General features: G+C 40.9%; 1 protein-coding gene across 2 annotated transcripts in view; it reads right to left on the bottom strand.

Moving 5' to 3' along the window:
- The window catches only part of NPTN (neuroplastin), a 55,790-nt gene that overhangs the window by 14,412 nt on the left and 14,752 nt on the right, over positions 1 to 26,626 (bottom strand). For both annotated transcript variants that reach the window (XM_060294015.1, XM_060294014.2), the window contains exons 2-4: positions 17,229 to 17,576; positions 11,958 to 12,129; positions 8,188 to 8,282 (exon numbers count right to left, since the gene is read on the bottom strand). In XM_060294015.1, the coding sequence (XP_060149998.1) occupies positions 8,188 to 8,282; positions 11,958 to 12,129; positions 17,229 to 17,576 (615 nt within the window). The remainder of the gene's footprint in view (positions 1 to 8,187; positions 8,283 to 11,957; positions 12,130 to 17,228; positions 17,577 to 26,626) is intronic.

The following is a 26,626-nucleotide window of genomic DNA, read 5'->3' as shown; positions in this document are numbered from 1 at the left end:
TCTGGTGCTCAGGGAAATGGTAGAGACGTAACTTTCAGAAATCAGCTTACAAGTGATGTATTTTTCCACTTTCATTCTCCTTTGCCCCACAGAGAATACTCACTCTATTTACTCTGGCCCAGTTATTTGACTAATTCCAATGTATTGTGAATTCACTAACATCAGCTTTTGCCTTGGAGACTCATCCCTAAGATTACACATAAGAACCACCTAGAAGGCTAAAAGCTGAGTTGGTTTATGGCTCCACAGTCTCTAAAAAGCTACTATTCTTGAAGGCCAAGACCTGGGGAGACAGGTGGGGATGGCCTTCACTCCTGCCTTGGTGCTCAGGAGAACACCAAGTCCTCCTTTCATTCATCTACTTCCAGATTCTATAGAGGCTTCTATTTACAGATAGGAAGGCGCCTTAAAGGCTACTGTGTGCAGAGACTATACAGGAACTTAGTGTGCATCCCCACTCCGCAATTTATTGGCTATGTTTACATAGTGAAGCCTGTTAAGAGTTTTCAATGGTTATTACATCTACTGCTGCTTTCTCCTCAACTCAGCAAAGAATACTGAGTGAAGCTTGGGAATGATGTCCTCAAAAGAATAATGCCCTGATTATTCACCCTTGAACTGGTGGAAGTATCACTAGTGTACCAGGAAGACAGAAGATTAACCCAAGTCACATCACTCTAACCTGATAAGGAATGATTATAACAACCATCACTTTAGCCTCTGGGTCAATGAAGTTTTTTACTTCTCTCTGTCCTTTATGGTTGCCGCTCAATCAGAAAGCCTGTTCCTGCCCCACCAGCTGAGCAACACAGCAGACCCACAGCAAGAAAGGTAACTAGGCTCTCAGAGCACATGTCAGCAGTGGTCAGAGAGGGGGGGCCCCTTAGGGCTCAGAGTCCACCTCTTAAATAGTACACAAATTCTTTGATATTCTTCCCTTTAAGAGGTAGAGCCTAATTTCCCTCCTCTTGAGTGTGGGCTGGACTTAGTGACTTGATTCTAAAGAATAAAGTATAGCATACATTTTATATATTTATAAAATATGTATTTTATATATTTTTCATATATAGAACATGAATCAATATATAGACAAAATATATCTATATGTAAAAATAAAGGTGTGCAAATAGTTCACAAAATACAAAATGGCTTCCCTTGCCCTCCTTCCCTCTCGCGCTCTCTCTCGCTCTCACTCTCTCTCTCGGAACACACGCTCTGGGAGAGGGGAGCTGCCATGCTAGGAAGACACTCAAACAGCCTATGAAGAAGCCCACGTAGTGAGGAATTAAGGCCTTCCGCCACAGCCCGAGGCAGCCATCTAGCCCCAGCCAACTGGAGAGACCCTGAGCCAGAACCACCCCACTGATCTGCTCCCCAATTCCTGACCCACAGACACTATGAGGTAATAAGTATTTGCTGTTTTAAGGCAATTTATTGTGCAGCAACAGGTAACAAATATAACCACCCAATGAGGCAGACATTACCCAATTTTTATAAATAAGAAAACTCAAGTTTGGTAAAGTTTGGTAAAGTTATTTAACATCTAAAATTATGCCGCTAGTAAATTCTGGTATAGCCAGAATCCAAATTCAGGGCTATCTGACTCCAGAGGCCATGTTTTTTGAACTTTACCATATAGAAGGGGAAATAACCAAACTAAAACAGAGTCCATAAACAATAAAAATATACAATATGCATTACTGGTAACTGCACAGCAAACTGCCCAAATGTTATCTTTGCTTGTAGATGTACTAGAACGCTCTAGACCTAAGGTGGGACTGATCTATCTGTCAGAGTTCAGCTACTTCATATACTATAATGTAAAGAGTTTTAGACTTAAGTTAGAGAAATTTGGCTCTACTGAGACTCTATTACTCACTGAGTAACCTAAGGTGGGTCATTTAAAATCCTTTGGGTTTCAATATTTACTTTTGTAAAATGGGAATAAAATACCCACACTTCATAGAGGTCTTACGAGGATTAATTTACATCTCTGTATCAATCTAGCACAAGATTGGAGCCCAGGGTCAAAAATAAACATTTAAATTGCATTATTAGTTAGGGAAAGGAAAGGTTAGGCTAAGACAAGCATTATGAGTTCTAAGAAATCAAAAAGATGCTGATTATTATGTGTTTTCTCCCTATTTGCTAATATAAACAGGACTTTTGTTTGTGGCTCTAATAAGGTTTACTCAGGTCAGATACTGACAAATTATACTGATTAAAGGCCTATTTATACTGATTATGGTGCCTCACCTTATGTGGGCTTGCCACTTAATAAGGACCTACTTAACTAGGTCCTGTTGGTCTGCAGGTAGGTCTGAGGAGTCGGACAGAGCAAATACTGCTTAATTCCCTTTACCTTCTCAGGGAGGCACAGACTGGGTAGCAAAGAAGTAACAGAGATCCTTAGAAGAGATCACACACCCATTTGGGAATTAACTCATGATCTGGCCTTGTTAGCTACATACTCTAATCTCATGAGTTAATGGATGGACCCTTCCAGTATCCTAATAAATGGCAACACCGGGGTTCCAAAACAGTCTTAAGTTACCCACCAACACCTGACCCAATGTCATTATCTAGGCCTTTGGCTGAGGACAAAGGCATGTTCCTCAGTACCCTCTGCTGCCTAACTTGCAGGCATTTACAGAGAAGCATCCAGCTTCTCTGCCAGGCTGGTGGCTGTAGAAAGTGCCAGCTTAGGCAACGGAGGCATGTTCAGCTGAAGATGATGTTAAATAAAGTTAACACAACAGAGCTGAGACAGGATCAAGGTATGGGGCCTCTTACCTGGACTGCTTATTTAGTGCTCACTTTTCAAAGCAAATTCATAATCTTGCAACTCATTTTCAAAGAAACTCCATCCTTAAAGATATAGCACAACGTCTCATCATACAACACACTGATAATGTAGAGATGGTCTCTTTGCTTCCTTCATGCAACCTATCAGATCCCAGAGACACCTCATATTTTCTATAGGCAAAAATAGAGGCTTGGCTGAAGGCAGAGGGAGAGTTAAGATTTACTGCTAGCCAAGGGCCAAGCCCAAGAAACAATATGAGACTGGCTGAGACGGAAGCAAGAAAGATGTTGGGGGACTTCCCTGGTGGTGCAGTGGTTAAGACTCTGTGCTCCCAATGCAGGGGGCCTGGGTTCCATCCCTGGTTGGGGAACTAGATTCCATATGCATGCTGGCTGTAACAAAGAGTTCTCTTGCCACAACTAAGGAGCCCACGTGCCACAACCAAATAAATAAATAAATATTTTTTAGAAAAAGGAAGATGTTGGCTTTTTGGCTCAATAATTATACAGAATAGATTAATCAGTGGTTGTAAAGACTAGAGCAGTCTGGGACTTGTGCTGCCTTCTGCGGAAGAGGCTTTTCCCTCTCCTGCAGGTGAAACCACTGAGTAGGAGGCACTGAAGTCTCCACTAAGAATGATTCTAACCTTGGCTGTACACTATAATCATCTGGAGTGCTTTTAATAAGCCTGATGCCTAGGCCACATTTCGTATACCTTAAATCAAGTTTGAGAACCACTGCTCTAACACTTTTCCTAGCATCAGTGTTTGAGATCAGGGGACTACAGGGAGTGTCTCATAAGACAGGGAGATGAACGCGTGGAGGTGTGGGGGGCACTGAGGTGACAGTCTCAAAGTTAAGAACCTGACAGTCACTATTACTAGGAAAAGAAGCTTAGAAATCGTTTCCTTCACTAACCCAACTTCTCATCTGTGTTCACATAAGGGAACCACAGACCTTTAGAGCCTTACAAAACCTTCAAGATCATCTATCTCATCTTACTTCATCATACACTTGGGGAATCTGAGGCCCAACGAAGGAAAGTGACTGGTCAGGGCCACAGCAAGTTTATAATGGCAGGGCCAGGATTAGAACCCATTTCTTCGGTCAGTCCAAGACCTTTACACTGTTACATGCTGAACACAGCGGTGTGGCTTAGTGCTTAGGAACATGGGCTCTGGTACTAGGGTGCTTGGGTGAGAGCTCTGGCCCCACTGGTTGACTATGTCACACTGAGCAAATCATTCAATTCCCTTGGAGCCTCAATTTTCTCACCTGGAAAGTGGAGATAATAATGGCATTTACCTCAGAGTTGTGAAGACTACAGGAGAGGAAAGGGACAAGTAATGTGCCTGGCACATAGTAATAAGCACACAATAACGTTAGCTGTTCTTATTCTTATTAAGGTAGGTCAGAGTAGCACCCTGAAGAGAGGAAAAGAAGGAACAGGTATGGTTATTTGGGCTATGGTTCATGTTCAAAATGTTCAAGCAGCTTCAAGATATTACTGTTATGCTTTCAGAGACTTTTCAAGTCAGGGCAATTCTGAGACAGAACCAGCTTTGACATCAGCTCGAATTTAAACTATGTCACAACCTCTAAGCATCTCCACCTGTCAAACTAGCTGCCCGTCAAACGAATAAATGAGCACAAAAACACTCTGCATGCTGAAAGTGCTGTACAAACGTGAGAGGTGTATTATTACTCCTAATAATGGTATCTGTCACCATCACTATACAGTCCGCCTCAGCCAGTCTGAACTTTGATATATCAGTTGTAAGGCCATGCAACAGAGTAGGAAACAGGGATGCAGGGCAAGGTCACTTCTAGAAATCCTAACATTTAGTCATAATATTCAAATAGCAAGAAAGCTAATAAGTAGGGAGAAGAAAAACAAGATCAATCTTGGCTCTCATAGCCACCAAAAGACTGAAATTCAATTGAAATGCCCAATGAGCAGGGAGACATAATGATGGCCCTAATAAAACACCAGACTCAAACCTTCCTGGGGCTGGGATGTACCTTTCACAAGCGGCAATGGCATGTCTGTCGCAGAGGACTTGCTGACCACCAAAATCCTTTTCTAAAAACAGCAATAAAACTCAAACTCCTTGTTTACTGGAGTCACCAAAATGATTGAAGGGTGAGGATAGGGTCTGGGAGTCATGAGAGGTATTTTCTTTTCAAATTTGTCCATTACATAGAAAACTTTAACTTGTTTTTGTGAGCACATTTTTTAATTTTAGAAAAGGAAGAGGAAGAGGGAGGGACTAAGGGCTAGAAAAGTTGAATAATTACAGGGATAGAAAATTCAACACCTATTCTTTCACAAATGCTGTATGGTAAGGTGTGGAGTCTCCAGAAGACACAACCTCTGAGGAGTCTAAAAGGAAAAAGAAGCCTCCCCAGAGTTATCTAAGCAGATCCCTGGAGAGGCTGGTTATAGGACCGAGGTCCCACAAGGTCTAGTCATTGCTGTTTCCTCTCCCCCTGGCCAGCCCTGCTCCATCTTCCTCCCCCAGCATCTGCTCAGGTCACCTGCCAAATACCTAAGAAATGTAATCCTCAACAGTAATAGTATCTTCCTGTTTATACTGTGCCTCATTCTTGTCCTTTAAAAAAAGAGAAAGAAAAAACAAACCAACCTTACTTCAGGTGCAAGGCCTTCCCTACCACATGTATATACGACCACCCTCAAAATTCCTTTCTTGACGGGGATCTACAGGCTAAGGTGGAAAAGCACTGCCACCTCAGGTCTGTTCCCAGATATGTGTCCCTCCCTCTGATTCCTTCAGCCTTCTTTTCTTTTGTACATAACAAGTAACTCAAGATTTAGTCATTTGACATATAATGCCCAGTCTCTGGCTAGTCTAAGTCCTTCACTCCCCACAGTGCTGAGCCCAAACAACACCCCAGGGAAGTTTTCAACTGCAGGGAAAGCCAGATGGGGAAGAAAAGGGCTGAGTGTAGAATAAGTGCTAAAGAAATATGTATGTATGGTCTGAATTATATTGCCTTGAAATGTCGATTTAGTTAAAACCACAAATGGAGACTCTCAGAGACTCCTCCTGGCAGAGATCACTTATGTTCCTGAATCCCCTGAATTTCTCTGTTCTTGAGTACAACCACCTCTTGCCTCTCTATTACTCAGCAGAGTTTTTAAATCATTATAGCTATAAAAAGATAACTGTCTCTTACCCCACCCTAGAGGAACTGAGGAAACAAGAGTTTACATGAAAATGCTGTGGGAACAACACATATAACGCTGTAAATTCAAGGCAGTTTTCTACCCCAACCATAATCGGGAGCTAGCTTAGAATGTGATCCTGGGCCTATGGCAAACCCTCCTAAACTTACACAAGAAAAGCCAAGTGTTCAGTCTTTACCAGACCAAACTATCTCTAACCTAAAAGACATTAAGTTTTCAGCTGTTCTCTATCCAGGTGTCAGGGGAGAGAAGGAAGAAAGACTAGAATTCCATATGAATTTTCTTGACAGACTAACGTATCTGCCCAAGCTAGTCACAGAATATGTTTTAGGATTATATAAAACAGAATTCTCTTAAGGTCTACTTCTTTAAAATGAGGATATTAATACCACCTGTCCAATCCACCTCACAGGGTTATTGTACAGTACAAATGCAACAGAGCACAGTACATGCCTTCACTATGGTGAGATACTGTGCCTGTTGTATCTTCCTCGGAAGACACTCCTGACTGCAGCCTCCAGACCACTTCTCATTTGCTAAAAAGAATGTGAGGAAAGATGCCTTTGGGGCCATCGGAACTTCACTTTCTTGAGCAGACAAACCAATGGAAAAATAACTCTCTTTCTACTCCTGAAAGTGCTGCTTAGAAATCATTAGCGCTTGATCAATACGATTAGAGTTAGTCAAGACTTCGAATTATATGTAATTATCCTTTAGGCTTGGAGACCTCGATTAACTAGACACTAGACACTCTCCCTCCCTCACCCATCCCATTCCCTCTGCACTTGAACTTTGTGCCAAAAGTTTAGCCTGGAATGTTGCAGGGCCTCAGATCTCATATGAAGGAGTGAAACGTCTCCCCACGTAGCTCAGCTCATCCAGGGCCCTTGGCTGGCTTAAGAGAAAACGCTTTATCACACTTTCATCCTCATGTTGAATAAATATGGCACTCTTCAAAAACAGTGATAAACCCAGAACTCTACAAGAAAAGCCACGGAGTTAATCAAATCCTAGGTTCTCTGGCCTGTGTGGACTGTAACCATGCCACTGTGACTCCACCCCTTCAGGTATTTAGAATCGAATCTGGCCACTAGAGGAGGCACTGGCCGTCCTTATGTCAACAAGGACACAAGTTAGGGCAAGTGTCACCAAGACACTACTTTCCTTTAGTAACAACATATAATAGAAACTTTGTGTCTAAGATTTTCTTGAGTCTGAATTTTTAGTCTTCCAAATATTTTAAGGAAAATCTGAATACCTGCTATATATGCCATTCCCATTTCCTAAATTTATCCTTCCACCTTCTAGGGATCACCCTATAGATTTAGAGAACAAGTTTGTCCTTCCTAAGCAAAATGAAAAGGACTAAAAAAGATCCTCACCTCTTCAGTCTGACCTCAAACAGTAGCCCTGCCTCCCCATGGCCATTTTATAAAATGGAAAAACATAGGGATGGCAGTCAAGACCTGGGTTCTATGCTAGCTCTGCCACAAACTCACTGTGTGACAGAGAGCTAGTGGTTTCACTTTTCTGGGTCTCAACTGCTTCTTTGAAATAACACAGGAAAGCTGGGTTAAATGTTAGTCAGCTCTGACTCTTACAGTTCTATTGGCCTTTCTTGCAACCTTCAGCTACAATCTCATCTTTAAGATGCCGGGCACCCAGAGTTTTTATTACAATTCTAATGAATTACCTTACAAAGAGCTTATATTCACCCTGCACACTGTACTTTGCCAAATCCTGGCCCATTGGAGATACCTACATAATACTACTTCAAAGGCTCTATTCTAAGAGCTTTACCTAAGGATGAACCATTATGAAGCTACCAAAATTGAAACATTTTTTGAACTACAAAAACAGAAATTTCATATGGTTCAACCTACTATATTAACTTATTTAATTCCTCTAACCTACCCATGTGCCACGTGTTAGGTTTTACAAATGAGGCAACAGAAGCATAGAGAAGTTAATAACTCGCCACGGTCACACAGTGAATGATGGGATTTGGATTTAAACCCTGGCAGTTGAGCTCCTGACCCTTCAGTCCTATCCATAATATTATACTGCCTCCCATTATGAAAACAAGAAAAGCTCAAAGACTGGAAGCCCAGACCAAGTCAGTGTCTCAGAAGCAGAGTGAGAGGCTCACACCGCAGCCTTTGTTGGTTTGTACCTTTTACTTCAATGGTGGCATTTGCTTTAGGAGCACTGAGAAAGTGATATACACAGTGGTATTCGCCTGAATCCTCAGCTCTCGGTTTATTGATCCTGCAGAGATGAGAAGAAAAATCAAGTAAGGAAGCTGGGAACAGTCAAAATACACAACAAAAGGAGAATCAAAGGGGCAACCAGGGACCCTGCTCTCCAAGTCGTGCCCTGACATGCAACTCACCTCCTCCTAACTAAAAGCAAAAACCTCCCTCTGTGTATTAATAATTTACTTCTTACTGGGTGTCAGGAATACAGGTCCCTAACATTAAGATGCTCCAGTCTATTGGGAGAAATAAACTACAAAGCAAGTAATCAAAAGAGAGGGCTGTACAAACTACTATAATCTACACTTAGATACAGAAGATGGAGCCATCACCAAAAAGTTCTTGCTCACCTGGTGGTTCCAGTCAAATAAATAAGAGCAGAAAAAAAGCAAATCTTTTTCTGCGCTTTCCTGAAGACTTTTAGTAGTAGTGTTCTTCCTACCCTGCATTTTAGTAGCATGCCTTTCAATAAGTCTACTAACAGGACATAGGAATACTGGGGGAAAAAATCTGCCATCAGAGCATCAGCCACAGAGATGCAGCTCAGTTCTCAAGACTTTTAGGTGCAGCTAGAACTCAAGGGCCCTGCATGATCTGGCCCCTCCCTAGTGTCATCTCAGCCACTTTCTAGCCCTACAGGTCTCTTTTCAGTTTTTCAATGTGCTGAACTTGTTCCTACCTCAAAACCCTGACACAAGATGCTCCTTTATATAGAATGCTCGTCCCATCACTCTTAGCCTCTTAAGTCCTTTTCCATTGGTCTTGGCTTACGTGTCACTTCCACCCCCCAATCTAAGTGACATCCCTCTCCCTGACATTCTCTCTCATACTACACTGTAATTCTTCACGACCCTTATCACAATATGTAATTATTTATTTATGTGATTGCTTGATGAATGTCTGTTTTTCCCTACAGACCAAGTTCTATGTAGATAGGCACTGTTTATTTGGTACACAATTCTATACCCAGCACATACCCTGGTGCCTGGAATACAGTAGAAAAATGAATAAACACATGAATGAACACAAACTTAGACCAAGTTAAGCAGAGTGAAAGGACTGCAAGAAGTATGTATGAAGAGAACAGTACTTCCTCTGAATCCTATAGGGTGATCCTATACAAGCTTTCTTGGCCCTGAAGGTCAGCTTCATATCAGCTCAGTTCATGCTGGCCTAGACACATCCCCCCAAACGTGCAGAAAGGCTGGTGTGTAATTACAGAAAACAGAGAAACATCAGCTTCCAGATGAGAAAATAAACATTATTTCACTCCTACTCTTTTTTTTTTTTTTTTTTTTTTTTTTTTTGTGGTACGCGGGCCTCTCACTGTTCTGGCCTCTCCCGTTGCAGAGCACAGGCTCCGGACGCGCAGGCTCAGTGACCATGGCTCACGGGCCCAGCCGCTCCGCTCCACATGGGATCTTCCCGGACCGGCGCACAAACCCGTGTCCCCTGCATCGGCAGGCGGATTCTCAACCACTGCGCCACCAGGAAAGCCCCCGCTCCTACTCTTTTGCTCAATGGTTAAAATGTAGTACTTGCAATGGTCAAATCTCCACTGCACTAATGTCTGAGAAAAACGCCTGACCTCAAACACTGGCCAAATGCACTTACTCATCTTACTGTTCATCCCAAAAAAGACTTGAAGAGAGTATGGATGAGGAGAGACATAGCCCACCCACAGGACTGTCTCAGCATACCCACGGCAGCATAAGATTCTAAGAGGAGCTGTCAACAGTCTTCTCAATTTGAACCAAATGCCTATTCTTATATCAATATGCTCCCAATAGGGAAACAGACACCAGTTAGCTGCTCTTAGCAATGTTCCAGAGTTAGGAGGAGCAGCAGCAGCAGCAGCAATATCTTTAGGGCTTAGACTTGACTACAGTAAGTTCCTTGAGAGATGACTCCCAAACTTGGGGCCATGCCTATGGGCTCAAAATCTCCCCACAACATTTCCTTTGACTAGCTATTGGGAAGTAACTAAAGCAAATCAAATATGTCCCCTACAGGCTAAGCAGAAGCAGGGTCTGACACTGGCTCCATGGTCAACTTATTAGGTGGCCCAAGGGACTTATCAGTTGTTACTCTACAAAATGTGAGTTGTTACTCTACAGATTCCCTGAAAAACTCTGACAATGCAGAACACCCCCCGGAGAGCTTCAAATAGGCTGAGGAAAAATACACTACCATGTCTAAAATAGATAGCTAGTGGGAACCTGTGGTATAGCACAGGGAGCTCAGCTCAGTGCTCTGTGATGACCTAGATGGGTAGGAACTGGGGGGTGGGAGGAGGAGGTCCAAGATGGGAGGGGATATATGTATACATATAACTGACTCACTTCATTGTACAGCAGAAACTAACACAACAATGTAAAGCAATTATACTCCAATTAAAAAAAAAAAGAGTCGTTCTATAAAGTTAGGTTCAAACTTTACATAAAGTTACAGTTCAAAGCTTTGGGGGGTAACATAGTAAAGACCCAAGAGAAACAAGATTGGACGTGTAGTACCTTGAAAGAGGTATTATAAAAAAACAAACTTGTAAAACTAATAGACCAAGAATAGATGCCTTTTATTCCACTCAGCATCTCTATTTGATTAACCTTTTCCAAACTATGAGGATACAGCTGAGGCTATATTTCCAATTTCATATCAAAAGAAACTACAGTGGAGAGAGATTAACTACCTTGCCACGAAATGGTATAATACAGCAGAAGAACAAACAAACAAACAATAAAAAACAAAAAAAAACCAATGACCTAGATTCTAGAAAGTCAGAAGACCTGGAACCTAGCCTTGGTTCTGCAACTTATTAGGTACAGTATGTGGCCTTGAAAGCAGTCAAGCATTATTACTCTTTGAGTCTCAGTTTTCTTATCCAAAAAAAAGGAGGATCCACAAATTAATGTGGGTCAATTAAATAAGGGGTATGAAATGATTTCAATTCTGCAAAATACTGCAGAATGTCCTTGCTACTACTAGGTACACAGGTTTTCCTGGTCTCACTCCAGTGCACTCTTTCTTTGCACTGCATCATCCTGCCAAATAGGATTAGCTGACCCTTTTCAACTAGGAACAAACTATTCTGAAAGGTGAGGTACCAGGTGTTCTAGATATTCCAAAAAAGTACCAAATCTTCAGGTGCTGGGTAACTTCTGCCAGCAAATATCCCCCTTTCATTAAAGGGTATTTCCAGGCTACCATCCTTTTCCAGATCAGTAATGAGCTCTGTACCCACTGGTCCTGATCAGGTTATGGTCATAATAAACACTCCTAAAAGGTAATTCACTAGGAAATCTACTCAGTGGAAATATCACTTAGGGTGATATTGCTCTAAGAGTCCTAGATCAGATTTCAATCTGATTCCTCAAACCACTGGATTTAGTCAAGAGACCTGCATTCTAATTGTGGCTTTTTTATTGACTAGCATTGTTACCCTAAGCAAATCACTCCCGATGCCCTCAGCTGCTCTATCATCATAGTGAAGGGATCTTCTACGGCTCTCAAACCTGGCCACTCATTAGAAATCCTTTCTAGATTCCTGGGCCTCACCCCAGATATACTGGATTAGAGTCTCCAGGGGAGGACCATGTCTCTCCCACATAGCATAATTACAGATTATGAATGTCAAGTAAACTCAACCATGTTCCCTCCCATCTTCCCAGGAGTTGCTAGCCCCTCTCACCTGTATTCCATGTTGCTGGCATTCTTACGAGTGGCAGTCAGTTCTACCCCATTCTTTGTCCAGTAGCTGTATGTAAGGGTGTGAGAGTTGGAGGTGAGGTTACACTGCAGGGTGACAGGGGGCGCAGGGCTTTCTCGAATAATGACTTCTTCACTGGTGACAATCCTTGGCTCTGTAATAAGAGTGCACAATGATAGGGAGCCACAGTTCCATGCTCTGCAGCCCTGGCCTGAGAGTTGGATGGGGTAGGTTGGGGAGACTAGAAGAGGGAGGGCAGACAGGACCACATGAGGAATTTCACTTTGCCACTTTGGAGGAAGTCAAGAAAGGAAAAACAATGATTATAAGCAAATGACCACTAGCGCAGACAACAGCCTGAAGACCAGTTGGCCTAGACGTGAAAAGAATGGGAGTATTATGGATGCTTGCACTGGCAACAGTACGCTTTTGAATACCACCATTTTATGAGATAAGAACCACCAACCAATTCGGCTTCAATTAGAAAATCAGGCTCCACTTTGCAGTTCTGAAGACAAAGGCAATAGGCAATATCATTTAGATAACTAATAAACTTCCTGCCTTGAAACAGTAATAGTTATAATTAGGCATATATGGCTTTTCCCACATTTATATCTGATAAATCTATGGCAAAACAGCCTGGCCATTAATTATGCAGAAAAAGACAATGTAGATCCTAAAAGCAAATTTCCTATTGAAAGTCTATTGCATTTTCCAAATTTTGCTGAGAGAAAACTGTTAAGGAACCATAAGTTCTTCTCTCCAGCCCATATTTTACTCCAAAGACAAAATTTTTTCAGAATTGCACTTTAAAACACTTTCCATTCTAAGATAATCATAACTAGAATGTGGTATATGTTGGTATGATGGGCTCCTAGAATTTTAGAGCTGAAAGGCCCTTAAGAGTTCAATGAATCCCACTCTTTAAGAGCTAGAAAGGTACAATGACTTGTGAAAGGCCATAATTATCATTAGTGACAAAGCTGGGCCTAGAAAACACATCTGACCGAATTCTTTATCCCTCCTCCTCCAACCCAAAAACATCCCCATACACCTTCCACCCTAGGGCAAGTTATATACTTCATCTTCTGGTTCTACCTGGGCTTAGATAACCTGGGATCACTCATTTGGTATCTACAAAAATAACCTATTTGAGTCAAATATTATAACACATTGAGCAGAAATTTTTTAAGGCACACTATATCAATACTGTTACTGGAAGGTTCATAAAGCACTTTGAATTCCATCACTATATTAAAGTCTTGAAGTTTGTTTATTGTCTTTTGTCGTTATTTATCTTTAATCATTTCCCATGGTTAGTTCTTTTTCTACTCTTGGTCAAACATTTTCAGGTAAAGTCTAAACTAGCCATCTTTTCCAATCCACAATCAGAGGTATTTGCTCTTTTACTTTTCTTCCAATTCTTTCTCAGAAATCCTTGACTAACTTCCCATTTCCCTGAACCTGGCTACTTCCTGTCTACAAGTCTGTAGCAGCTCCCTGACAACATTTTATAAAGTATAGTGCTGACTCTTAACTCTTGAAGACAAAACTCTCTCCCTTCACTGGAACTAAGCTTTGTTCATTGTGCAGGAAGCAGGAGAGGACGGAGACGTCATGGGACACTTGAAAAATGTAATGCCCAAGCACCTCCTAATCAGTGTAACATTGTAGAGTTCATATCGTCAAAGAAACTTGTGATAAATAAAGCAAATCCTCAAGTTTGCTCAAGTAAATTCGTTCTAATTATTTTCCAACTCTGGCAAAAGGATAGTGGTTATCTTTCATTCAGCACTGGTCCTTATCCGTAACATCAAACAGGGTCTCTATGTACAGATAATGGAGGCATAGCAGCTACTAAGACAGAAGCAGATGCATGTAAACATTAGAGCAGTGGTGTCCCATGGTTTCCAAAACACACTGGACAGAAGCCAAATCCCTGGGCCTTAAGTCGAGCAGAACAGCTGCAAACCCTGCAATGGAAGGCGCACACACACCATCGGCAGAAAGCACCACAATTTCAGGAAAATCAAAACCAAGCAAAAACAAAAGCAATAAAAAGAGAGAACCAGTACTCCACAGAAATTAAAAAAATATAAAGGCAACATTAAAACCCAAACACACTTTTAGGTTTTTACTGAATTTTTATTATTCAATTTTATTTTCTGTCCCATTTGGGACTCGCCTTCTGGTTCTTCCTCTCAGACTGCACTGAGAAAGGGTAAACTCTGAGGCCAAGAGCTTCCAGATGCTTAAATTACAAGGAGGCCAAAGCAAATGCTACTCTTACCTGTGGTGATGCAAATGACCACTGCAGCTCAGTGAGATTAAGAAGGTGATGAAAGCAACCTGGTAGACTTTCTGCCAAGAATTCTCAGAAGGCAAAGGAAAGCACTTTTTCCCTTAAGATCCAGGAGAGAGTCAGCTGGGAGCAAGTCAATAATTTTAATAGGTTTAAATATGATTCTGCACCATAGGAGGGCTGTGGGGTGGGGTAACCTTCCTCCTGTAATTGCCGTATACGGAAACCAGTGCTAGACCAAGCTCCTTGGCCTCGGTGCCACATCTGCATTCTGCACCAGGATGAAGCTGGGGGGGTTTTATTTCTGATCGAACACTGGTGGTCGAGCATTGCCCATGATAGTCCAAGAGAGATGAACATTTAGGAGAAGCTGAAAAATTCTTACCTGCCACTTACTCCTATTTAGAAGCACTGGTTAGGAGACCCTTACTTACCCTAGCCATCATTCATATGTAGAACATGCTATGGACAGAGAGAGAACCTAAAAACTGGGCACGCTTCTCTTCCTGCCTTACATTACTGCCAGGAGGTCATTTTTTTTTTTTGCGGTACGCGGGCCTCTCACTGTTGTGGCCTCTCCCGTTGCGGAGCACAGGCTCCGGACGCACAGGCTCAGCGGCCACGGCTCACGGGCCTAGCCGCTCCACAGCATATGGGATCTTCCCGGACCGGGGCACGAACCCGTGTCCCCTGCAACGGCAGGCGGACTCTCAACCACTGCGCCACCAGGGAAGCCCAGGAGGTCATTCTTAGATAGAAAATTTCAACTTCCCCTTGGAGACAAATGTCCTTGAGGGCGCTGAAATCATAAAAAAATCCAATTAGAGTGGCGTTCAGGGTGTTGAAAAAAAAAAAGAAGCCTGGCTCTCTAAAACAGTTAACTAGCGTCAACTGATTGACGGGGAGGTCTGGGGAGAGTCTGAACTAGCCAGGGTTTGTTTCAACCACATGCAGACACCCCAAAGTTAGGAAGCTTATTTCTAAGTAAACTGGGAGACTGCTGTATACTCTCGAGATTGAGAGGTAGGTACCCCAAAGCCGCATCTTCTTCTAGACCCAAGGCATGACCTTTTAACTATGAGTCTACCTGAGTCAGGCTCCTGCAAGTACAAGTACCAAATGCCCAGCCCAGTCCATGCCTACAAACTTCTGCAGAGCTTTGTGGCCGTTTGGGTAATTCTGCTTTTACAAGGAAAGGAGCAAGGGGGCAGGAGAAGGAGGCGTGCAAGGGAAAAAATCGTTAAATAAAAGAAAAATCACTGGGTTAATGTTCCCCATTTTCACATAGACAAGGTTTTCTTTTTCCCTTTCCAGAAGCAGGTTCTCTAATTCAACAGTGCCAACTGCAGCAGCCTCTAACTCTACTCTAAGTCCTCTTCATAGGCATCTTCTGAGTTGCTATAAAGAACAGACAAGTAACTTGCTATTTTCCATAGAAATATATAGATTCAAGGCCCATGTCAGATTACCTCCTGTGCTATTACCAATATCCTCATAAATGTAATTTACTATTTTTATTTACTCTCTAAATCCATCAGTTCTTTAAGCCTGAACTGACTCTAGGGACTCCTACTGAGTCCTTGACAAGAAGGTGAAAAACCCAGAAGATCTTTCCATTAAATGGAGAATGCTTCCTCAACTATACTAAGGACAGATATGGGCTAGAACTCTTTCTGGCCAGAAGCACTGGCTCTGTGGTGGCTTCTCCCTCCCTCTCCTTCCCACCATACAAGCAGCAAGACACTATCCAGAAAGAGGTGGCCACAAAAGCTCCTGTGTCTGATGTTTTACTTGTACCCGCTACTACAGATGAAGGGAAGGATTCTGACCCAACTGCTCAGCTCACTGTTACCACACAGAGGAACAGGGTTGGAATTTAGTTTCCTTTTTTAAGACACAAGAAAGGCCAGTGTGAATGGCTTCCAAACTATTTCTGGGGTTGCCAGCCTCTGGAATGATAGTGTGGCAGTGACTGCTGTGCCAACAGTCAGTCATCAGAGTCAAACTATCTGTCAACAGATCCAACTCTGACTTTGAAACAGCATGATGGGGTTTTAAAAAATACTTTGCAGCTTAGAGTCACCTGGCTCCTAACAGCAAGACATAAGGAGGAAATCTCAGGCTGCTGCTTTCAAGAGAATAGGAGACTAGCTGGGCAGGACCAGTGAGAAGTAATACTGCTGCAGTGGAGGGCTGTTATCAGAGAAGCACATGCCACTGTTTTAGAAAAGAAAAAGAGCTAGAACTATGGAAATATCCAAGCTTACATGCCACCCAACAACCAAAACACATCACCACACCACACTCATGGCAACATTCCCATCACAGAACAGGATGACACTAAGTCACAGTGAGGGAAGAGGCTGGGCAGACACAAACTTAAAACCATAGAGGTGAAGGCAGCTACTCAGAGAGCTTCAAACAGATGAACAGAAGAAATAAAAAGTAGTTAGACTGGGGAGAGAAATAAAAATAGAAAGGCACCAAAGAATAAATCAGCAAAAGGATAGCAGAAAACCTACTACAAAATTAAAGTAGAGGGAAAGAAACAATTCAACACTATCCTGGTTTGACTGCCTGGTTTTGTGAGTTTTAAGTGTTTGTTTGTTTTTTTTCTTGTTGTTAGCCTCCCCAGTTCTCCCTCCCCACCTCTTCCCAATGCAGATGATTTTGGACAATCACAGATTTCCCCAAGTTCTTTGTTCCTGAGGAGAAAGACACAGAGAAGGGTTGGGGGATAAGGGAGGTAAAGAGGACAGCAAAGAAGAAAAATAAAATTTGCCACAAATATTTTCATACACTACAACCAGAAGGATCGTGGGTTTGAAAAAACGAAGACAAGGGGTGGGGTGAGTGATCGTACTGGGGAAGAGGGAAAGGAAGCAGAAGGGAAGGGTCATCGGGCCACCTCTAGTGACTACAGTACTACTACTGTAGGGTGCTGGACTCACTCTGAAGGACGCTTATGGTGGCCTGGGCTCGAATCCATGTTATGGAAGGGTTTTGCCTCAAGTCATTCCTCTTGGGGTCGTTGCTGGCCCTGCACTCGTAAGTCCCAGAGTCCTCCAAGGTGAGCCGGGTTATTCTCAGCACACTCACGCCGTTTGACCCGTAGGCGGTGTTTACGGTGACACGGCGCTTCCGAGCACCGTCCCACAGCTGTCTGAAAGACTCTGCCCGGTTGACTTCTGCGTACCACCACTGGATCTCTGGCGTGGGGCTCCCGACCACGTCACAGTACAGCTCAAAGGCGTCCCCAGTGAGCTTAGTTTCTGACATGGGCGACTTGACAAACCCAGCTAGAGGGAGGGGGAGCAGGAATGCAGTGACAGGCCAATCAGAAAAAAAAAAAGAATCAACAGGTGTTAATAGTAATTTAAAGGAAAGAAAAGAAAAGAAAAGAAAAAAGCAAATGAGCTGCAAAGAACAAAAAGGATTCATTTTTAAACTATAAAGAGACAGTAAACAGCATTTCATACAAGCTTTTAGAAGAAGAACCACCCTGGGAAGCTTATGAAGCAAAGGCAGGCTAATTACAAGCTGGGGCAGCCCAGGTGCTGGCCAGGCAGAAGCAAGCCCACTGGAAAGCGTTTTAGCAATGGGCCCAGCCAGTTGGAATGAGAAAGCCTCAGGTCTCGGGGAAATCTCTTTCCTTAGAGCACAAACCATTACCTTTCCAAACTCAGGCAAGTGATGAAAGATAACCGCAAGTGGCAACAGGTTATATGCAAGTCAGGATCTCTCTTTTGGATGGGTGAACACTCCGTTAGAGATGCAATGTCTTTTATGGGTCACAACAAGAAGTGTTAACTGACCTACTGACACCTTATTTTGGGAGTCAGAGTCCAAATTTCAACTGAAAGGCTAGCAAATTTCTCTCATGCAGGATCCTATCCTGAATTCAGGTTAGACTTTCCCCACATCCTCTTCTTCCCTGGGCCCATGGCAAACAACCCAATTGTCTGTGAAGCAGCCTCTACCTGAATGCAGACCCTCAGGCACAGGAGAGCAAGAAAATCTGTACTTCAGAGTAAGAAATACTATGGGGGTCAGCTCAGGAGTAAAACCAACAGTAACAGTAACTCAACTCATTGCCAGTGTCTGGAGGGACTATGCCCTCCATAATCCCATAAATTTATACAACGAGAAAAATCTTCTGAAAAGTCAGTCTTAAAAATAACCATGGGATAAAAACAAAAATAAAAACAAAACAAAACAAAAAAATAACCATGGCATTTGACAGGCTCTCTTCAAATAATTTAGTTGCCTGGCTTCTAGAGGCCAGATCAAAAAGAATGAGAACTGTACAATGATGAATTAAACTAAACTCTATGGTGAAGGCTAGGCTTCAACAACATTGCCAGGCACTGCCCAGGAACTAAAAGTTGATGCCTACTTCCAACGGCCCATAATTTGCTTGAGGTTACACTTCCATAAGACAAGGTGGCAATGGCAAAAAGAGAGTGAAAAAAAAATCCAGACTTACTGGAAGAACTTGGAGTGGGGTCCATATCACAGTGCAAGCATACTCTCTCTCACCCATTTACTCCACCACCAAGGGTTCATTCCGCATTTTTACCAATTCAGGCTAAGGTAATTCAGTATCTAAAGTACAGGTGAGAAGCTAAAAGAGGGTACTCTGAGTCACTCTTGGGACCAAGCCAGATCCTCTGCAATGAGCAGAGTGGGGCCAGTATCTACCAACATCAGGTTGAGAATATTTCACAGGAGAGGTATGAATTCAATGGAAGTTTTCCTACAGACCAAAAGCCAAGGATATAATGGGGCTGGCTGAAAATGCAGGTTGCTAAGTGGAAATTTTTCTGTTTATATCCACAGAAGTATTTGCCTTTGGAGATAAACTCTACACCAGGGACCTCAGAACCCTAAGGGAGGTACTACACTTACTCAAGTAGAGGTCAAGAACTCCAAATTCATACTAGTCTTTCAATTCATAAAAGATTCAGAGTCTGGGAAGGACAGGAAGCAGTAATTAACAGCCTTAGATTAACTGTTCTGCCTTCAAATGCTACTCTAAACTACCTTTTGAGATGCAATGTCAGTTCCTTGAAAGGAACTAGCTATGAGAGGCCCCAAGAAGCCAAAAAGATATCATTCTCAGATGCAGGGGAAGTTTTAGAATTCCAGCAGGGAGACACCAAGCCCCTGCAAGAAAAGCTGAGCTCACTTCCAGATAAAGGGGTACCCAAGAAGCTATGTTTTAGTCTTACAAACTGCCACCTGCCCACCTGTCAAAGTCAATGCCAACTAATATACAGAGAGAAGGAAGCTGGTTTTGTTCATTTTACTACTGGTTCAATCACTAAAGAAAACTGGTTATCAGTAAATCCCTAGAGAGCAGTAAAAAGTATTACTCTGTTTTAATCATATTCTTGATCATTAAGTGGAAATCACAAATGCTTATTCTCACATTCTCTGTTAACTGGGGGAGTTTATGTCCTCTCGAATGCTGTGATTATGTGCTTGATTATGCTCTAGAAATATGCTGCTAGTGGATCTGTTCTGTATTTTTTCTCCCTTCTTCTGAATTGCACTTCAAAACAAGCTTAGATTTAAGCCTGTGCATCCAATATACTAACCACGCTAACATAAAAGGAATGCCTGCAAGTATGTCCAGAAACACCAAGAACCCATCCGATTCCAATATAATCACAAATCCCAACGCACCACAATTCAAAGGTAGCCGAGAAACAGTCTGAACACAATTCCCCACTGCAGAGAACCAAGAAAGTCACTCAAACTGACACTGCAACCCCTGGACAAGACACTCCTAAGGAAGAAGGAATGCTGATCTGATTTATTTCAGTTTTCTACTTGCATACAGGACAAGAGGACCAAGTTGAAAATGTCCTTTGAATTAGTAAATTATATGATATATATTTACGCAAACTCACCTAAAAACAAAAGTAAAAATCCCTTAAACACTAACAGACATCTATCTGTGCTCTCTTTGACAGCTATTACTAGTATTACTTATCATTAGACATGTATATCAACAGGTAACATTTTCTAAGTATGTGTTATGTGTTAGACGATGTACTAATAAGCACTTTTACATGATCTCATTTAATCCTCACAACATGACATAGGTGCCATTATAATCCCCTTCAAGATGTGGAAACTAAGGCCCAAAAAAGTTGAGTACTTTTCCCACAGTTATAAGCTAATAGTGAAAGAGTCTGGACTGGAATCCAGGTGTGTCCAAAGCCAAAGCATGGTCTCCTAACACTTTCCACAACTGCAGTCAATGCGCCTCACTGGGCCAGGAAAGTTTTTTGTAGTTAAAGTTACAGATATTTTTGTCACCACTTAAATGTAATTAATTAATTAATAATTTCTGGCTATGAAAAGTCAGGACCCCTCCATCTGAATGTGCAGCACACTACAATCACTAACTCCTTAAAATTATAATTCTATTAAAGAATGGAGATAGAACTGCACAGAATCAAAGAGGTCCTAAAGCAATTCTGTTTGTGTGTGCGTGCGTGCGTGCGTGCGTGCGTGTGTGTGTGTGTGTGTGTGTGTGTGTGTGTGTGTGTTGGGGAAGGGGGAGAGAAGAGTGAGAAAACAAAAGATGGTTCAGAAGCAAGACTTCCCCATAGTGCTGATGATTCCACCACTCTTCTCTTGAAAAGCCTGGCTTCATAAGAAAGAGTTTAAAAAAGACATTACAGACAATTCTCTGGTGGTGTGGTCAGTGGCCAAATTAATAAAGGGCAGCACCTGAAATTTTTATAAAACTTAACAGTTTAACATACATTCAATCTGTTGTTAAAAAGAACTAAGATCCTTCTTGTGGTAAATTTAGTAAGCCTATCTAGAAACAGCCTATCAATAACACTTTCTTAAAATTAAATATACTTCCAGACAATGGAATATTATTCAGTGCTAAAAAGAAATGGGCTATTAAGCCAGGGAAAGACATGGAGGAACCTTAAATGCACAAAGCAAATCTAAAAAAGGCTACATACTATATGATTCCAACTATATGACATTCTGGGAAAGGCAAAACTATGGAAATGGCAAAAAGATCACTGGTTGCCAGGGGCTAAGGGGGAGGTGGGATGAATAGGTGGACCTCAAAGAATGTTTAGGGCAGTGAAACTATTCTCTAGTAATAATGGTGGATATATGGCATTATACATTTGTCAAAACCTGTAGAAGGTACAACACCAAGAATGAGCTCTAACGTAAACTACGGACTTTGGGTGATAATGATATGTCAACGTAGGTTCATCAATTGTATCTAATGTACCACTCTGGTAGGGATGGTGTTAGTGGAGGAGGCTGTAAGTGTGCGTGTGGGCAGGGGATATGTGGGAACTCTACTTTCTGCTCAATTTTGCTGTAAACCTAAAAGCACTCTAAAAAATAAAGTCTATTTAAAAAATTAAATATACTAACTGAAAATACTTATAACTATGTACACAGATTTATTTGCCCTTGGGATTGAGTGTATCTGACTGCAGATAATTTTTTTTTTTTTTTTGCAGTATGTGGGCCTCTCACTGTTGTGGCCTCTCCCGTTGCGGAGCACAGGCTCTGGACGCGCAGGCTCAGAGGCCATGGCTCACGGGCCCAGCCGCTCCGTGGCATGTGGGATCTTCCCAGACCAGGGCACGAACCTGTGTCCCCTGCATCGGCAGGCGGACTCTCAACCACTGTGCCACCAGCGAAGCCCTAAAATTTTTAATGATACATAAGTGCACAACTACCTTTGAGCAATGAGAATTCAGTTTTGCCCAGACAAGCTAAGTAACATCCACCTATGTTGTGTTTCTGATGCAAGCACAGAAAACACAGGGCTCTTTTCTAGCCTATAAATTGTCTTAAACCTTGAGATCACCCTGATCTCCACTAGGCTATCTTTATTAATGCCCTCCTAACTCCACTGAACAGAAATCTCCCAGCTTAAGGAAAAGAATCTTACCCAGTACAGGAGGAAGTTTCATATGTGTTCATCACATTAAGTACTCGAGGGCAGATATTACATTTATGGGTAAAGTAACCACATAATTTATCATCAAAACGAGAACACTTTTAAGAAGGAAAGGGATGTTATGAATAATTTTGTTGCAATAGGCACAAACAGAATTATGATCACCCTACTTCGGGAAACCTGGAGGTTGTGTTGTGTAAGATCAAGCAATTAGAGTGGAGTTATCCCAGAGTAAAACTCTAGGTCAATTAACTTCCAGTTCTAAACACAGTATATTTGTGATTTACAAACTTTTCCCAAAAACTTTAAGCAATAATTTTCTAAGAACCCCTTTGATTGTTAAATAGCTATGCCTCAAATTTAAATGTATCTAGTCCTACAAAAGCACCTCCAAATTCCTTAGTTTTTTTTTTTTCCTCTGTCAAAACTGATAAATCCTCAACTCCATTCTCCAACCATTATTTGGTAGCTATGCCACCCTTGGTTCAGATAATTTTCCCATTAACCAGAATCTCTTGCCTTACTGTAAAGTATGCAGTATATAATCAAACCCTACTGCCTTGATTTCAAAAGACAGTATACGAAGATCAATGAACCCTAGTATTTGAAAAAGGTAGCTCTATACTCACTAGTCTGAAAGTATTATCATATCTAGCAAAATTATAAACCCTGCTACAGAATAGGCCAAGATTGACTCTCTAGAATGTGTTATCAGGTACTCTCTGATAGTGTTTCAAAAATGAATGCCAAACTGCATGGTAATAAAATGCTAGACATATCAATTTAAATTGTGACTTTAAAAAAAGCATAAGAATGTGTAGAGGGTCTTCCCTGGTGGAGCAGTGTTTAAGAATCCTCCTGCCAATGCAGGGGACACAGGTTCGAGCCCTGGTCCGGGAAGATGCAACATGACACAGAGCAACTAAGCCTGTGTGCCACAACTACTGAGCCCGCAAGCCTAGAGCCCATGCTCCACAAGAGAAGCCCGCGCACCACAACGAAGACCCAACGCAGCAATAAATAAATAAATAAATTTTTTTAATGAAATATTGTATAGAAATCGTTCCACTTAATAACATGGGTTATATGTAACACTCTATATAATATTTATATTAAATATGAAACCTCAGTTCCCTTGTGTGTATAATTAGAAGATTGGAACAGATGATTTCTAAGGTCCTTTCTGCTCTAATATTCTGTAAATCTACATATTATAAATGCTCAATTAATTGAAATACAGTATTCTATAAATCCATGAAGACGCATGAGGCAATAATGTGTTTGTGAGAAAGAGTATATTTTAACAAATTATAAATCATCTAGAAACCAGGATATGTCTCTAATTTTGTATCCCCACAATTCCTTGCTATACATATTATACTCAATAATATTTGTTAAAAGAATGCTGAGAAACACAATTCTCATTAACCAAGGATTAAGCTTAAAACCCTTTCATTAAATTTCATCCTATTAACAACTTAAAATGTACTAGTAATTATGAGTACTTTAATGAACAGTATAATAAAACCATCTTTCTTTGACTAGGGGAGTTTTTCATATCAGAGCCATCTTTCTGAATATCAAGAGAATCATAAATTCTAGGAGACCAGGCTATGGCATATTTGAATTTACCAGAGATTTCGTAGAAGTTACTTTTTATTAAAAAAAAAAAAATCAAATCCCTAATGTCAGTTTGTTTTCTTGCTATGCATCCATTAATAATAATAGGCAAAGAAATAAAAATTGAGTGTAAAACAGATTTCTAATTTGAAATTTTACTTTACAGTTAGAATGCAACTTTCCCATTCTTTTTCAAATTAGGTAATGATGCTACCCATCATCAATTCTAAAAAAGAGGGAAGTTCAGATTCCCTGTAAACCTCCTAGAATCAAAAACATACAGCCTAGAAATCTCTTTCTTTGAAAAGATAACCTTTAAGAAAAACATCTGTGGGGAAGGGGCAGGGAGTAGGACATTTTCTAACTGTTATTATTTTTTTTTTAAAGAACATTCCAAAAAGATTACTGAACGCATAACTGAACGTCTCTGAAACCAAATTATTATAACAGCAGCTAAGCTTTATTGATCATTCATATATGTCAGGCATAGTGCAAAGTATATTATATAATTTAATTCACTACCCCTTAAGGTTGTACTGTCACTCTACAGATGTGCAGAGGCAGGATGCACACCCTGGCAGTTATAATTCCAGAGCTCAAATACTACCTCACTAATAACAATGTTTTGTTTACTATGGACAATTAGAACTATCTTACATACATTATTTAATTCAAAAACATTTTATCTCAGAATGACTGTCACACAGCATGTTCTATTATACTTCTTTCTCATCACCGTTACCAGTTCAGGCTTTTATCACTACACCACCATCCGCAATTATCTAACTTACCTCTATGGAACTTCTGTGTGGGCCTGTGAGTTTCAAAAGTATTTGACATTACTAACTATGACTTACTGTTTTAAGCTGGCATTGCTTACTAGTAAACTGGAACTTAATAGTAGATCTCCAGTTCTTACTGGCAGATCTTCAAGGTGGTTGCTACCCCTAAGATTTTCTTCCCACCAAGCGATGAAACGTAATAGTACTTTCAATCCTTTTCCAAGCAGGGTCTCAACAGCACACCTATGTTTTCTCCTATCGAGTGCATATTCCTGGATTTCAAAACTCAGGACACATGACAGGTAGCTCTTTCTCACAAAGAAGCTGACAAACGTTGCAATAAAAATTAGTTTACCAAGTCCATTTTGCATAGGATATTATCTTTGTGCTATTTGATAGATTCTGCCTTAAAGGGATCATCTTTCTTTTGGTCTTATTTTCAACCGTGGACACATGTATTAGTATAAATATTTTAATCATCTACCTTGCAAAGTATCCACAAGACCTTTTTCAAGCAGATATCAAGACTGCCCAAGTGGACTGTGAACCAAAAACATCCTTGTGCAAAAACTTCAGAAGTAGGTCTACAAAGGGGTCATTCATTTCATTAATTTTAAAACCCTGCTCCTTAGGCCCTAAGGATTCTTTGGAACAATTAGAGGATTCCCTCTCCCCCAAACAGCTCTACATCTATCTAATTAACAAATTAAGATTTGACTTATTTTTTAAATAAAAAGAAAAAACTTTCTACTGCTATAGGTTGAAAGTTTCTAAATCTAATTCTTGCCCCAATCTAACACTTAGATATACCACGGTCCAAAGAGGCTGTAATGTAGTTTCGAACCCTCACCAGAATTCAAAATTCCTGATTCCTGTTCACTAATGTTCCATCTACTAAAATCTGTTCCTTCCTCAATTCCTCAGGAAATCCCAATATTCAGTCAACAATCTAAATCTATTCTCTTCTTTCATAATTACTTCTCATTTGTACTCTTATCTTGTTTCGGGTCTTCATTATCTCATAATTCCACAATTAGGTAGTACCTCCACCTCCACGATGAGGTGGAGGATCAGGTTATATTACTTACCTACTGCCCCAAACACCAGCAAAAATTATTGCTGCTTCTCTTGAAAAGGGATAGCAAAATTGTATACAGAATGCTTCTATTAAAAATTAGTGGAGTGGTCCCAGGAATTATTTACATGGCTGAATAGTAAATGTATAAACATTTAAGATTTCCACCAAAAAAATATGACTGAGGATAAAAATACAGCAATATATTGTTCTTTTTCCATTTAATGAAGCTTTTCCCTGTTTGGAATGAGAAAGGTCCTCTCAGTGTGCCAATTTCTATATCAAGAATTCAGTCATCAACATAATTCCCTTCAGTGACAGTAACAACAGATGTATCCTAGAGGCTCCATACACTTATATAAATGAAAATATCTGTCACTCCTATTACTATACTCAAAAAATGAAGGCTATAAATATCACAATGAATTATAACATAATTAATACTACTAGAGCATTACAGCCTGTTAATGACATATCTACAAAGAACAAGCTTTGAAAAGATACACAACTACTGACAGTGCTTATTCCTGAGGAGTGGGAAACGAGGGGTAAAAGGGGTTAACTCTAATATTTTACTTAAAACACCTAAGTATAATCTGAAATTATCATGTTAAGCAAGTCCTTTCCTAATTTTTTAAAATCCAATAACTTTCCTTCTTTTTCAAAATTTTAAATTAAATAATTCCATGTCAAAATGTTGTTTAATCACTATCCAAGGTAGGAAGAGTCATGCCCTCTGCCTGCTAATATTGCCTCCTGTAGTTAGCTATACTTACTCTTTTAAAGTTCAACCTGATGAAAACTTCATTAAACTCTAGGCAGAGATAGCTGACAAGCTTATGTATCTGGTTACCTCAGGCTCACCTGGTACTACCAGGCCTGTCAAGTTTTTCCAATGGTGTATTTTGAGAG

This window comes from Globicephala melas, chromosome 2 (assembly GCF_963455315.2).
Source record: "Globicephala melas chromosome 2, mGloMel1.2, whole genome shotgun sequence".
NCBI classification, from domain to species: Eukaryota; Metazoa; Chordata; class Mammalia; order Artiodactyla; family Delphinidae; genus Globicephala; species Globicephala melas.
Note: the sequence above shows the minus strand (reverse complement) of the source record. Positions and strands in the feature narration are given on the sequence as shown.